This window comes from Centroberyx affinis, unplaced genomic scaffold (assembly GCF_046629955.1).
Source record: "Centroberyx affinis isolate AG114_WGS23_722 - 3 ecotype Tasmania unplaced genomic scaffold, CSIRO-AGI_Caff_v1 ptg002837l_1, whole genome shotgun sequence".
In the NCBI taxonomy this organism is placed as follows: Eukaryota; Metazoa; Chordata; class Actinopteri; order Beryciformes; family Berycidae; genus Centroberyx; species Centroberyx affinis.
Genome location: NW_027280979.1, coordinates 384,580 through 400,554, shown reverse-complemented (window position 1 = coordinate 400,554; position 15,975 = coordinate 384,580). Strand labels below are relative to the sequence as shown.

Below are 15,975 nucleotides of genomic sequence, written 5' to 3'. Positions count from 1 at the left end.
AAGTGAAGCTTATTTTACAGACTAATAGGCTGGAATAAAGCATACGGTCACGTCACCGCTATTTTATAAATTAAAACCAACGTGAATCACCTGTTAAACATGGAAAATATGATTCATATTTCGTGGAATAATTTTGTATTCCTGCGATAATTGATTTGGCCTCGGACTTCCCCTGTTTCACTAAATCTAGATCGGATAGGCCAGCTTGGGCCTTTTGAACTACACTAGGTCAGTTTAGGTTCATCTTCAGCTCGTCTTGCTTAAATAACCCAGAAATAATAATATAGGCCTATAGTTTGCCCTTATAGGTTTGCCTTTTGCACAATACAAATATTCCACATTTCCCAATGAAGTGAAAAGCACTCAATCCATTTTAGGGGGGGAAAAATCCACACTGCAAAAATGCGGCTTTTAGTCACATATTTAGTCTGAAAATCTTTTTTTTCTTAAAACAAGTGGAACATTTCGGCCAGCTGGCTCAGACAAACGCAGCTTTACTGGTTTCAGGAAAGTGTCACTATCTTGAAAGAATTTGGATTAGACTCCACCAGAGTGAAGAAAATGACACTTTACTCAATAAAATGCTCCATGCAAATTGATTTGCATTGGGGGGGGGGAAGGGAAATTATCTCACCCCGCTGGCAGATTTATTCACTTAATTTAAGAAAAATATGCTTTTAAGACTCAAATCTAGAATAAATGACCTGGAACGATGGATATTCTGCAGTGCATTTGAAAAAACGATTAGGCTGCTAATAATAGCCTAATCGGTTGGTCGTAAGAGTCCAGCAAGAGAAGAAAATATCTGGAAATCTGTGGAAGTGTTTGCGCCCCAGGCGAGCGAGCGGGGCAGAGAGCAGGGAAAGGTCCTTCCTGAGGATCCGTAGGTCAAGTCATACGCTCGCGCTGGGTTGTAATCGTGGCCCGAAAGAGCGAGAAACACAAAACACGCCGGAGAGATTAATTAGAAGCAGCTCTCCTTCCTCTCTGACACCAGGAAGAGCCGCCGCGTCATGTCGGCCTGAACCGGATCACACAGCGGCCTGCATGTGCAACACATTAGCACCCAGCAAAACACAGTCCAGGGTGTGTGTGTGTGTGTGTGTGTGTGTGTGTGTGTGTGTGCGTGTGTGTGTGTGTGTGTTCGGGGCGGGCGTTAAAGAAATTAATGAGTAATGAGTAACGACTTTTCTCTTAATATCTGTAAAAATTACTTTGTGTTGCGCGCGTGTGTGTGTGTGTGTGTGAGAGAGAGAGAGAGAGAGAGAGTGCTAGGATATTTAGTCACAGAATAACCCATCTAGCCTATAACAGCGCGCGCTTAGTTTCTTCTCCAAAACATGACTGATAAAGGATTTTAACGGGAATCAATCGGCTGTTTTCCTCGCCATATAACGGGACAAATAGCCTACGTTGTTTTTTTTACGCGGATCGGCACGGTGTGTGTGTGGGGGGGGGGGGGTGATTTACCTGCCGGCCTTGGTGATGATCATCTCCGTGCCGATCTCATGGAAGCGCTTCCACAGGTCCGCGCACTGCAGCTCCACCTGGATCTCCTCCATGGAGGCCGGGGGCGACGGGTCGCAGGGGCCCGGGGCCAGGTCCGCAGGGGAGCCGAAGGAGCACGACGTCCTCTCGGCTAGACCCTCTCCGTCCGAGCCGGGGCTCGCCTCGGAGTCTATATGGGGGGAACGAACGGGATGATGAGAACCCGGCTGTGTGTGAAACAGAGGAATTAATAGCGGCTTTGCGCAGGAAACTTGGCGCAGTGAAAAGTACAGCGGCGCGCGCTCCGCTGCGTCCAGATCACCTGCAGCTTGCAAGCTTGGAGTTTGGCTCCCCGGCTCAACTCGTCATGGAGTTTGGGTTCGTGTCAAAAGCAGACTAAATGCAGCGTGGGATGCGATGGAGAAAATATTGAAGTTTAAATCGGGCCACACAGTGAAGAATCCGATGGGAAACGCTCAGCAGATGCAGTTTCCCCCCCAAAGAGCTTTTTCCCCCTTCTGGAGAAAGTCAGTGACCGTTGACAGTCCCTGACACTGTCCCGGGGTAAAGCTGATTAAACCGAAGCTCATCCAGACCTACAGGACAGATTTGATACATTTGAGCCTCCGAGGTTGACAGACAGGAAGACCTCGGACTTTAAATCTGTCGCTGTTCACTTTATTTTAAGTCTTTACTCAGCTGTCAGGATCACAGACAGGCAGAGTCTATTTCCACCCCTTGTCTCTGTTATGGTTTATTTGAAAATCATCAAACTAAATAGGACTGATTGAAAGTAAAACACTAAAACTGTGGCAAAGGAAAATCCCTCAATATTCGGAATAAGATTATACAATTACAGCAGATTCTGAATCCACATTGCATTTTTCTCGTTTAACAAAGATCATAAAAACACTGTGAGATCCGCTCCTACACTGAAGACAAATGCAGAATTTCTCAATTTCATGGACTTGGAATTATATGGTTGTACCTGACTTTTTTTTTATTTTTTATTATTATTATTCTTAAATCAGAAATCAAAATCAGCATATTCATGATGTTTGAATGCTACTTTATGCTTAGTGTGGTGTATTGTTAAGTATCTTTTTGCGGTTAAATATTTAAAATAGATAGAAAGTACGGAACAGTTTTGCCAGCTTGGTTGTCACATCTTTGATGCATCTCAGAACTGAACTCCACCCAGATGAAACCTCATAACTCCAAACTCACAATCTGCTCTTCTTTTTTTTTTTTTTCCTTTTTCTCAGAAAGAGCTTATAGCTAAATCTCCTGCCCACCCCCTCCCTCTCTCTAATAATGTATTATTTATTGAGGGCCCTGACATGAGGAGGTTGACTTGGCAGACCGGGGCACACAAATATGGTTATGCAAATGCAGAGCTGCTGAGAGACTGGACAGAGTCCCGGCTTCACCACCGCAGAGCGGCCGGCCAAACCGGCTGGAAACAAGAGCAAGAGGCAGGAGGAGGGAAGATACAGAGGGAGGAGGGAGGGAGGGAGGGTGTGAGTGTGTGTGTGTGTGTGTGTGTGTGTGTGGTGGTGGGGGGGGGGGGATCAGGGACCGCAGAGAGAGAGAGAGAGAGCAGAGACGGAGCTGACACTTTCCATCATCTTCTTGGGAGATCCTTTCAGCCGGTCAGGACCCTCGCCCACATACATGTGCTCTCTCTCTTTCTTTTTTCTTTTTTTTTTTTTTGTTAGCTCAAATACACACACTTGTTCACGCGCAAGCATGCAGATACAACACACACGTACACACACACACACACTCACTCTCTCTTAACACGCTTATTACACACAGACATGGAGCTGAGGAAGACGACCGACGGCCCGAATCCTGACAGCAGCTTTCCTAAAGCCTTCTTCACATAATATGAATATTAATTAATACACACACACACTGTATTACTCAATAATACTCAATTAATACACACACACACTGTATTACTCAATAATACTCAATACTGACAAGGAAAGCAACCTTTGTGTGTGTGTGTGCACATGCATGCCGTGCAGCCTTGCATGCATGTATCCTTGCATACGTGTGTGTGTGTGTGTGTGTGTGTGTGTGTGTGTGTATCCTTGCTTGCATGTGTTTGTGTCCGTATGTGTATGCAGTGTTAACCAGCTGACTTGAGGATTCATTTACAAAGCTCAGAAATTGTTAAAAATTGTTTAAAAAAAAATTGTTTAAAAACGGTAAAACTGGAGAATCCTGACAGCAGCTTTCCCAAAGCCTTTCTTCACATAATATTAATATTAATATTATAATAGTATAGCCTAATATTGGTTGGTGCACTGAAAGTCAGTAAGACAGAGATGATCTCAGCATTAAGGTGCTGCTGGGAAACTACATCCTGACTGCCAATAGAGTTTTGTAAACTAGAGTAAGAGTGATATATCCATTTGTCAATATTGAGCTTTGATTAAATATCAGATATCATCCACCTCTGATATGATGGAGGCTCCTCCTGAAAATCTGACATGAAATTTGATTTTCTTTGCACATTTTATTTATTCTTTGAATTGTTGGAATTTGCAGATGAATTCTTGAATGAATGAATGAATGAATGAATGAATGAATGAATGAATTCTTCCCTTAGAGGCCTAATGTTTCCCAGAGTGTTTCTCTACCAGTGCATAGGTGTGGTGTGTCTCTCTGCCTTTAAAGAGCTGCTGACACTAACAGAATGTCATCAGTGGAGAGTTTTAAGTGTCCCGAGATGCTCTTTCAGAGGCTTTTTTGCCACCCTGACACGAAGAAAAGTCTGGGGGAGGGGGGGGGGGGACACTGAATACTTGTCATTTTTGGGGAAGATAGTGAATATCAGTGCGAAATGTCAGCTATCACAAACTGCAGTAGAAGAATATGGATTTTGGTATGGGCCTGGGTTATAGGGTTAGTTTCCACTGTAAGCGTGTTTGTCTCATGGCCTCGGCTCGCATCCTGCTGAGCTCAGATGGGAAACTGAAGCCGTCAGAGACATACAGACACATTCCTGCGACCGAAGCAGCCAGATTAAATGAGATAATTTTGCAGGAATGCATTACGGATGCATGTTGTAGATGTGTGAAGGAGGGCCGAGCAGGCGCACACACACACCCATACACACACACACACACACACACACTGGATGCTAGAGTCTAAACCAACAGCTGAATGCAGGCAGACAGACAAAACACAACACTGGATAATCGCTACAGCAGTCTATGGTCCTACACACACACACACACACACACACACATTTGAAATACCACCTATCAGATACTGTATTACTCAATAATACTCAATACTGACAAGGAAAGCAGCCTTTGTGTGTGTGTGTGTGTGTGTGCACATGCATGCCGTGCATCCTTGCATGCATGTATCCTTGCGTATATGGGTGTGTGTGTGTGTGTGTGTGTGTGTGTATCCTTGCTCGCATGTGTTTGTATGTGTATGCAGTGTTAACCAGCTGACTTGAGGATTCATTTACAAAGCTCAGAAATTGTTAAAAAATTGTTTAAAAATGGTAAAACTGACATAAAGCAACAATCTCTGTCCAGTATCACTATATTCAGCGGCTTCAATACAAATCCCGAGTTTAAAGTTGGAGTTGCATTATATATATATATATATTTTTTTTTTTTCTTGCGTTGAATGAATAGAAAGTGACGTTTATTGATGACTAAAAATTTGCCCGCTCAGCAGAACGCTGCCCTGACATCTGCTGTGGTTAGCTCCATGGCCTAACTTCACGTTCACACACACACACGCACACACACACACGCACACACACACACACACACGCACACACATACACACAGCCTGTATCTTGTGGTTAACGGCTCCCAATCAGCTCATGCCAGGCCTCATTAAAAAGAGGCTAACATCCATTTCATGCCACTAATTGGTCTGAAGTTAAACAAGTCAGTATCTCACCATCGTCCTCTGTGTTATTCCATCCATCCATGTTCACATCAGGCTTGACAGACTCTCATTTCAAAACATCTAAAGATAAGACACTGGTAGAGCTCCACTTGGCCGCTTGGAAATGGAGTCTAGGCATAATATACTTTCAATAATAAAAATAAACATTACAGGAGAAGGAAATGCATTTAAAGAAGTCATAACCAGTGAATAGATTTGTTTGATTAAATTGCAACTATTTCTAATTGGCTATTTGTACATCAATAGAGAAATAATCCTTTATTGCCACTCTTATGGAAGACATTTATGAATAGGAGAGGGATTTCATTCAGTTGTAACTGTTTTTAATTGGGTAATAATAAATATAAATTTTACATCTACAGTAAACTATTCCTTTATTTTTGGTCTGAGAGTGTTTGGGAACAGCAGATGGATTTAATGAAGTTATAGCAGATTTTTTTTTAAATGGGTAATAGATAGAAATTCTACAGCTAGTGTGAAATATTCCTTTATTTCTGCTCTCATATGCCTCTAATGACGCCCATTAACCAATAGTAGATGTGTGGAATGAAGTTGTAATGATTATAATTATTATTATTTTTAAATTGGGTAGTAGATTCAAGTCCTATCCTGCATCTACAAAGTGAAATATTCCTTTATTGTCGGTCTCGCATCCCTCTAAAGAAGCCAATTACGATTTGGAGACGCATATAATTAAGTGGAAACCATTTTTTCAACTGGGTCGCAGATTGAATTTTTCCTTCTGCGTGTAGTGAAATATTGATATCCTTTATTATCGCTGATGCCTGTGCTGCAGCTCATGTATGACTGGGAGATGCATTTAATGAAGTTGCAGCAGATTTTTTGTAAGTGGGCAGTAGCAATCTGCCAACCATGAAATCACTGAGTAACCCAATCCATATTGAGAGAGCACCTGTTTCCCCTGCGCACTGATGGAGACTCAGGCAAGAAGGAAGCAATAAACGGTTTAATCCCGCTCATATAATGCGCTCACATCTCTATTGTCAGCCTGCGCGGAGAAAGTGGACTGATAAAGTATTTTATGAAAGAAATACTCGCTGAAAGGAGCGGCGTTTGGCTCCTTTTTAGGCCTGTATCACTCCGTAATTATGATGGAACTTTATTGGTAGAAGTCTTTGGATTTATCCGGAGAGTTTTGCTGGAAAAAAAATGAATGAAACTGTGCGCGTAAAAGCGAAAATATCAACTCGTAAATTGCAGCACCACGGATAACAAAAAGATGTTTGGATTTTATTTGAGGGTAAAATATAAATATCTCATGTCATATTATCGGTGGAAGTGAAGAAAGTTTCAGTCAGGTCTTTGATCAATAGATTTAAATACAAAATATGTCGCTATAAGCCCTGCAGCCCTGTTAAAACCTGTTTATATTCGTCTGGAAGGGGAAATCTAAAGGACATTTAGTTGTAGTAGGGTTGTTAGGCCTTGTATGTTTAAATATTCACCTCTGCGCCGGCGCACACACACATACACACACACCGCGCTAAATGAACTGAACATCTCTCCCTCAGTCTGGTAAATGAGAATCCACGCCAGTCAGGATTTAGACCCGCTGCGTTTCTCTGGGACTGTAACTCGCTGCAGTCCTGGCCTTGTCTTTCAGCCTAATAAACATGTTATATGACCAGCCGGCTTAGAGCCTCGCCTTGACTTGAGTAGAAAAAAAATGACTCAGTTAAAGATTCCTCTAAACCACATAATCTGACCACAGAGACTCGCTGTTCCCGGTCACCGCCGCCCGGCGCGTCAAAACCGGAGGCTCTGGATCTGGAGCAGGATCCGCCGCTCTGCCTGGAGCCGGCTGCTGTAATGAGGCGGACCTGCGGGAGCGGGGAACCGGTAAACCGGGTTATTTAATCAACTAGCCTTTACACCCTGAAACAACCCGTGGCAAGCCCGAGGAGGGCTGCAGGGGCCGGGACAGGGCCGGGGACGGGACACGCGCTTCTAAAACTGGGGTCCGGGGACACCCAGGGGTCCTTTAGAGGGGTCCGGGGTCATTTGAGGGATTTCCAGGGTGTCTTCAACATACTGAGGGACAGTTTAATTAGCCTACACCCTAATTTAATTCACTAGAAATTATCCAAATGTGAGGATTAGTAGAATGACTATCCTGCCATACGGCGCCAAAAAGCAGAAACTGCATGAGAAAAAATACTTCAGGCTTTATCTATGTGCGCTTTAGGCTATTTAATAGCATTTAAGGAATATTTGTGTTGCTATTAAATCTAAACCCAGCCATGATCTTTGACCTTTCAAACACACAAAAAGTAGCGGTTTGTCTTCGCATGAATGTTTCCCTCTCACCACTTTCATCTCCTCCATTTGCTCTGCAGACATTTCTACAATTCAATTCTGCATCATCAACAACTAAAATCTTCCCATATGGGCTTCCTGGGACAGAGTCTTACCAATGTGTCCTGATGTGTCTGTTTGGACACTAACACGTTTGATAGCCTCTAATATGCCATGTAGGGTCACATGCTCGCTGTAGGGGAATGCCTAAACAAATTTAACTCAGTTCTTCCTGTTTTTTTTATCCCAAGCGCAGGCGTTTGAAGCGGTTCAGACCGAAGAGGAGCCGCGCGTAAAGGCGCTGCGCCCCGGAGGTCAACCTGCAACCTGCCGCAGGATCCACCGCCGGCCTGGGACTGTCTGTCCCGAGAAAGACTCGTTTATATTCTATTTCTATAAAATATTTCTAAAACGATTAATTAAGCTGTGATTTATAAGATAATCATTTGGGGTTTTTTTTTCTCGCCAAATATAAATACTGTAGTTTTCTAAAAATATGCGGGCCCATTTGGACCCAGTTTCTCCACGAGGATCATTCAAGTTTCATCCAGTCTGGAGTCTGACGAAGCTCGGATCGCCTTCAAATGTTGTTTTGGACTGAATCCCCGTGTTTTATTAGAAACTATCCCCAACAACAATTCTCCAAAAGCATAAAAAGTTTGGCTGAAGCGGGGCGCGCGCCTCTGCACACGTCAGCTCAGGGAGGCCGTCTACTAAATAAAGTGGCGACGTTTGAGCTCAGAGCAAAGCATCGAGGTTAAAAGTCACTTCACGTCTGTTATTGAAATCATTCCTTACAGGCTTTAGCTCTCCAGTCCCTCCGCAGACAAACAGCAGAATGTTGGAGATGGAGGAGCCAAAAAAACACAGATTCAACACTTCAACTAGCCGACTATTTCATTAATGAACTCATCAATTTACTCGGCATTTTGCTTAATTGTATACAGCCTAATCATTAAATTCACGTTAAAAGGTGTTGCAAATAGAGTGAATTGAAAAGTTATACAATCTCAGCAAAATAAATGCTATAATAAAAAATGGCATTGGCCTAGTCATGACCGTTTTTATATAAAGTTTTAATGAGACATTCAGAAGATGGTGTGTAGGAAAAGTAACAACTAATAAAACATATTCAGTCCTATTTTTAAGTCTGCTTGAAGCAAAATATGAATCAGTTTGGTGTGTGAGCGCGCTCTCTCTTTTTCAGCTTGTTTTCCACGACTGGCCAATTCCTCCACAACACTTCAGTAACTACTAACACATTTCCAACAATTCCAACCCTTAATCATGAGAATAGTTTTACGCGCCGGCCTGGAGCTGCAGGCTGGCTGCTTGGACTATAATCTCGGTTTATATATTTTTTTTTTTACATTTTAACACTGATACTTTCTCTAAATAGACATTCTTCGCGAATGGCAGAGCCTTAAATATTAACTGTAAAAAGGTTCTGTAAGTGTGTTATAGGTGGAGAATATTGGAGGAACTGTGGCGCGAGGCGGATGCTTTTATTGCGCAATGTGTTATAAGGCTGCCCAAGGCCTAGCGCGGATTTTAACAACAGGGACTATAATCCAAAATAACATTTGCAGTTATTGGTTCACTTTGAGCGTAAAATGTATCAGATTATGTCATGTGTTTTGTCAATACGCCTCAGTGATTCGGTTGTGTATAACATGCCGAGGCCTCCTGCAGGCCCATACAGACTAATTCATGTTGAACACAGCAGGCGGACTAGCAGCTCGCCCCCAAACAGCCAAACAGCTTTACGCTTTGATTTACTAAAGTGATCCAAGCGGGTTTTCAGTAGGCTATTTCAATTACAGCGCCTCAGTATAATCCACCAGTCCTGAATCAAAACCTCCACAACCCAAACCGGGATATGACGTTTAGGCTGCGCGCTTGTCTTGAAATCGTATTTTTATTAAAAACAAATGGAAAAGGAATCTGCCAGTAGGAGTGAGATGATTTCACCTGTTTCCAATGCAAATCGGATCGTTCCAGGAATTTCCTTGAATCATCGTGTGTGTGTGTGTGTGTGTGTGTGTGTGTGTGTGTGTGTGTGTGTGTGTGTGTGTGTCTGCCCTACATGCAGCATGTCTACAATCTACATCTCCTACACGGCACTCACTATACTGACACTTTTGCTTCTGTAAAATTCACTTCAACAAGTGGAACCGCGCCGGAACCGAGTGAACCATCTCACCCCACTGGCAGAATCTCTCACTTGGGTTTAAGAAAAATCAGACTTCAGGACTCCATACTGGATTCAGATGGAGTCCTGTGCAGCGTGGAGCCTGACTGTCCCACCGTGGGTTGGGTCACTGCATGTGTAGCCATGTTTTGACTCGGGGCTCGTGGGTTAGAACTGCAGCGGTGTAAGGGAGATCCTGGCGTTTTTGGCGTTTTTTTTTTTTGTTTTTTTTTGTCGGTGTGGTGCGTGTTTGCGCACTGACCCGGGTCCATATCCAGACAGTGCGCCGGGTCCTCTCCGTCGGTGGCGAGGCTCTCCATGGACAACTCCAGCTCCTTCTCCTCCCAGCCCCGGAGCTTCCTCTTCTTGTTGGAGCCGATCAGGGCTTCCACGGAAAAAGCGTGGGCTCTCGAGCTCAGAGCTGCGGCAGATCGCCTCCTCTCACTCATTTCTCTCAAATCCACCCGATGGGGGGGGGAGGGAGGGAAAGCAGCAACAAAGCCCACTCCGGTCCGTCCAACGCAGCAAAGCGGAGAAAAAAAAATGCGCACGTCAGTGTTTACAGCGGGGGCGCAAACTCACCAAGTGTCCAAAGTAATCCCAACTCTGACTAGAAACGCCGCGTCAAACTGCTGAACCCGGACTGTGCCATCCCGGCTGCGCGGTGAGCTCGAGTTCGAGGAGGATTGATCGTTTTGATGCCGCTCTGTCGCGTTTTGCGTCTCTCCGTCCGTCTTCTCCGCGTCTTTCTTTTTCTCTTTCTGTCCCTCTAACTTCTCTCTGATTGATACTCACTTCTGGAGCAGTTATTTTTTTGCTTTCCCAGGCGCGAAGGGCGGCCCTCCTGCGCCCTGTCAAACCCGCCGCGTCCAATCAGAAGTGAGGAAAGGCAGCGAGACAAAATGTTTCCCCCAATGGCAGCGGAGGGAGACAGCTTGTCCTGGAAGAGGAGCCCAAAGCCGGACTGCAGTAAATGAACTGACTCGACTGTATGGAAAAATGCATTATCTTATCATCTGGTTAATTATTCCCATGACATCTGAAACAAACAGATTTGCCTTAAATGCAGCTTCTCCCCCGACAAACGGTAATAGGGAATCACCAGAGTGTGAATTTGTCTTTTAATGTCCATTTATTAACAGAACAGCACTCCTCTCCCTCTGTATCAAACCTGGCCTGCTGCTCGACTTATAGATCGAGGTTTGATCCGCACTGTGTTTGGGTCTCCCAGCAGGAAAAGCCCGGCCAAGGCCGACCCGCGGCCCGCTGCCCATCTGATAAAGCTTTACGACATGGCGAACATCCAACAATAATTTTAATCGTTGTCTTTTCATCAAGTAAACGCTGCGCGGCTGGGACGCTGATTCCATCATTACCGGGGATTGGGGGGGGGGGGGGGGGAAGTCACATTACAGCTCCATGGTGTCACCGGACAGCTGAGCAGCCGAGCCGCGCGCCGCGCCGCGCCGCGCCGCGCTGCAGCGGGACAGGTGGCGCTCCGTCCCGGGGGCGCAGGGACGGACAGATTAGCGACAGAAATGGTTTGGGGGGAGAGAAAAAAACACAAAACACCGGTGGCTCTTCCCGGCACGCGGTGAGCGCTTTCACCGGATCCGCGGTGCGTCTGCAGGTCGGTAACAGTCAAATATTCTTCTGGATGACGGACAGCAGACTGAGTGAGATCTTAGAGAGGGATCATCCAGGACCTGCAGCATGAAACAGAGATTTATACCGCTGCCCTGTTGTCTATTAATTAACTGTCCGGTTATAATTATTATATTAACTCTGTTCTAACAATATATTCTAATGCCAAAACTGGTAACGCCAATATTGGAATAAAATTGCCTCTACAAAATCAGTTCTTCATGTTTTTCTGTTTTTTATACCGATATTAGCCCAAGTCTCATTTATCATTAAACTAATGAATATTCAATGACACAATCAGTAACCGTAAAACAAATCCGTGCGCTTCACGGTGCCTATGAAGACTGCTACCTAAACGGAAACGCTATATTGCCAAAATAAAAAATGAGATTTTGTATTTGGTCAAATGAGCAAATAGGTTTTTCATATTTTCACGAGAATTGTCAGTAGCCTAAACGTCTGAAATAATAATAATAATAATGATAATAATAATAATAATAATAATAATAATGATAATAATAATAATAAAATAGTCAGGGTCAGACTGCTTCGGCCACATATATAGGCCTATTCTAATTATCAGCTTTTTTAAAATAAAAACGGGACCGGCTGTGTTCTCTCTCTGGTCAAACCGGCATCGCAGAGCTGCAGCCTGATGAGGCGGACAGGAGGAGAGCGGCGCCTGGTTTTAATGAAACACGGGTGATAGAAATGTGATTTTGGGGGTTTCGGGCTGAACACCTCCAAACACAACTGATCATTTTATACCATGTGAAAAATATATTTCACACGTTTCCCATCCGCCCAAAACGCGCAACAGGTAACCAGCAAAACGAACGTTTCATGAAACTGGAAGTGTGTTCAGGAGACGCGCTGCGTGTTGCAGCTTCCACTTTCAGGCCAAATCCTTCAGTGAACCTGCATCTGCTGAAGCTGCATAACCTGAAGGGGGAATTTTGTATTTGTAATCTTAAAAACAATAATTATCTCTCGCTAAAAACAACTATAGTAATCCTATAATACATTTTAGAAGAATACTATACAAATATCACAGCAAAACTATAATATTCCCATAGGAGATAGGAGACAAAAATACCATAAAGTTCAATAAGGTCACTAAAAACTCACTATTGGATACCGCAGACTATAAGTCACTATAGGAATATAATAACAATATTATAGTGATACCACAGGAGAAGAATACAATAAAGTGCGATAGGTCACTATTCAGTACCACAGACACTATAAGTCATTATAGGAATATTATAGAAATATCAAAGTGATTTTTCTTTAGGGGCAGCTTCTGTAGTTTAACACGGTGCAATTAAGTTATTATTCTGTCATTATTCTGCAGGGAGAAAGAGAAAATATATGCATTTTCCTGTAGGCTGTATGGTAAAGTAGCGTAATGGAAATGAAATACTCTCACTGCGTAACAGCGCGTTAAACAGGCCTACTAAAATACGACGATTTGATTTGGGATCAAAACTGACTATTGAGTACCGCAGACTCACTGTGAGTCCTATCGGATGATTTATAAAACTATTTTTGCGAAATATGTAGTTGATTAGGGGGACATGAATTTAGCCTTTATGGGTGTTTTTGCGCAAACTCCTGGTATGGTAAACTAATGGTAAATATTGTCTGTGTGTGTGTGTGTGTGTGTGTGTGTGTGTGTAGCGGGGGTCTCGGTCCCTCTGGGAGGAAACTCATTAAACACAAGCAGTAAAAACTAAAACCAACTGTTTGCCATTTAGATCCCAATTATAGTCCTGGCATCTCATTCACCCAGCACGGAGCGGACAGGCCGACTGGGTTCACACTGGACTGGATAGATCACTCTGAACAAAAAAAGGTTAAGTAATTGGTTCTCGAGGCTTGCGCAGTAGCAGAACCATTTTTGGTTCTATAAGGCAGTGGTTCTCAACCTTTTTCATTTCAAGAACCCCTAGTTTAGTCCACATTAGGGCCGCGGACCCCCATTTGATGAGAATTTGTCCCTCGTACCCAAATCTGAGAATATTTTTATTGTTAGATATGATTTAGTGCAGAATTCCATGACTATCTGTATTGTAGGTAGAGAGATAACAGAGAAACTACTACGACTATAATAGTCATCCTTGATTGTGTTAACTTGTAAATTAAATAATGAAGTCCAACGATTCATCATTTTGCCGGGGACCCCCTGGAACCCGCTCAAGGACCCCTGGCGGTCCCCGGACCCCACGTTGAGAACCTCTGCTATAAGGAACCATTAAAGAAAGGTTCAAATCCTTCATGGCGCTCGAAAACGGCTTTATGAAATGTTCCAGCAGTATTAAAATACATTCTTTTAAGAACCACGCCGGGTTTTTTTTATTCACATTTGACAGTTTTTTTGTTTTTGTATTCTATTTTTTAACAAATCAGAGGGTTATTTGCGTGTTTACGCCTCTCTTCCCAAACCGAAACCCCCTGAGGAACCTCCTTCTTCTGGGTGTAGCCTGCGCCCCGGCAGGCGGACGGTGGGTGGAAACAGTCAAACGCGCCGTTAATATTCAATTAGTAAAAGCCGCCCTCTGACCCCGCGCGTCCCCCTGGGAAATAAAGCATGCAACAAGCAGTAAAGCGTCCCAAACGACAGCTCTCGCGTTGTTTTAGCACCTTCAGGCCGGGCCGGGCGAGGAAGGCCGAGGACTCCGGTTCCCCAGGACGGTATACTCTAAATATACTGCGGAGAACAACTGGAGGAACCCATGGCATTGAAAACATAATATTGAATATGTGAGGATTAGGATTTGTCAGTATTATGGGCAGGGATGGAGTGGAAGGCAGCTGGAAGGCAGTTTATCCACATTTATAGGCGCAAATTCACAGTTTGCATCAGTGAGAAGCATCAAAGTGATGTGAGGAGACGATAGGGCCGTTAAAGACAAAAGTAAAAGTATAAACGAGACATAAATGAATGCTTTTTACATTAGAAATTGTTGGTTTTCTTGTCTTCAGATGATCAAATACCGCAGGTCAGAGTTTACTCATAGGCTATATCGCTCACAAGTTATTAAAATGAGGGGATACTGATATTGAAGAGGCCGTTTTTAATCTTTTTTCCAAGAGACTTTCTCCCCCGGATCCCTCCCACCACACACACACACACACACACACACACACACACACAGACACACACACACTGGGATCTCCATCAGGTCGGACCAAACCGGAGACGAACTGCTCAGCTCATCCGGATCAGAAAGTGAAAGTTCAGTTCTTGTTGGTTTCTAGTTTCTGTCTGTCTGTCAGTTCAGAGATTAGAACCCGGGCTGGGATTACAGACTGCGGCTCTGGGATTTAATCATGAAAAAACTATAAAAATGAAAAGAAAAAAAACATCAGCACTTAAGGAAATAATGAATCATGCGCGCAGGGATTCTTATTTATGATAAAAACTACCACATAGGCTTTATTATAGACATATTGTTCATTTTCTGTACGTTTTGTTGGAGCATGAAAGAAAACTTTTTGGAAATAGCCCAATAGACCATATTAAAAAGGAGTAGTAGGCCTAAAGCATTTCAGACTAACAGTCGATAGATCTAAATATGCATTGCGCTTTTTATAGGAATATTATATAGGAATAATTTTATAGGAAAAGAAGCTTGTAGCCTCAATAAGATCTTGATCGTGATGATTTTAGACTGTGAATTATGGCAAATTTTAAACACAGGCTATGTATTCACCCAATGAATAGCTGCATAACCCTTTAATATTTCATTCTGTCGCATTTCTTTTATTTTCTGAGGTCGTTTAACCTCATAACCTTAAGAGAACTATAAACCTATAGCAAATCGTATAGGGATACTATACAAATATCACAACAAAATTTAAAATATGCAGCTATATTAAAAAATGATAGACTACCACCGAAAAGACTATAGAAAATAAAAAATATATTAGGTCACTGTAAAATCAGACTCACTGTAAGTCCCTGTATGAATATTATAGTGATACCATAGGCGATAAAAATACCATAAAGCGCGATTAAGTCACTATAAACCCATATTAAGTGCCTCAGACTCATTATAAGTCCCTGCAGGAATATTAGAGGAATATTGAAGTGATTTTTCGTTCGCCGCTTGTCAGACGGGGTTTCCGTTTTGTTTTGCGCCCCAATCCTGTTCCTCCAACAAAATTAAATGAAATAAATCTAACACTCCATTAAGCTGCGGGCTCGGCTGCATGTGGCGTGGATGAAAGTGCGTCGGGTGTGTGATGTGGAGCTGAGACACACACACACACACACACACACACACACACACAGACAGACATGCAACACACAAACTGAGGAGCTGTAATAATAATAATAATAATAATTATGCTAGAGTGAAATTTAGGAGGCTCATTTACAAATA

At 43.2% G+C, this 15,975-nt stretch overlaps 1 protein-coding gene across 1 annotated transcript in view; it reads right to left on the bottom strand.

The window, feature by feature from the left end:
- Positions 1-10,392, bottom strand: part of tbx15 (T-box transcription factor 15) — a 45,460-nt gene extending 35,068 nt beyond the window's left edge. The window contains exons 1-2 of the mRNA XM_071536169.1: positions 10,206-10,392; positions 1,471-1,678 (exon numbers count right to left, since the gene is read on the bottom strand). Coding sequence (XP_071392270.1) covers positions 1,471-1,678; positions 10,206-10,392 — 395 coding nt within the window. The remainder of the gene's footprint in view (positions 1-1,470; positions 1,679-10,205) is intronic.
- Between the last annotated feature and the right edge of the window lie 5,583 nt (positions 10,393-15,975).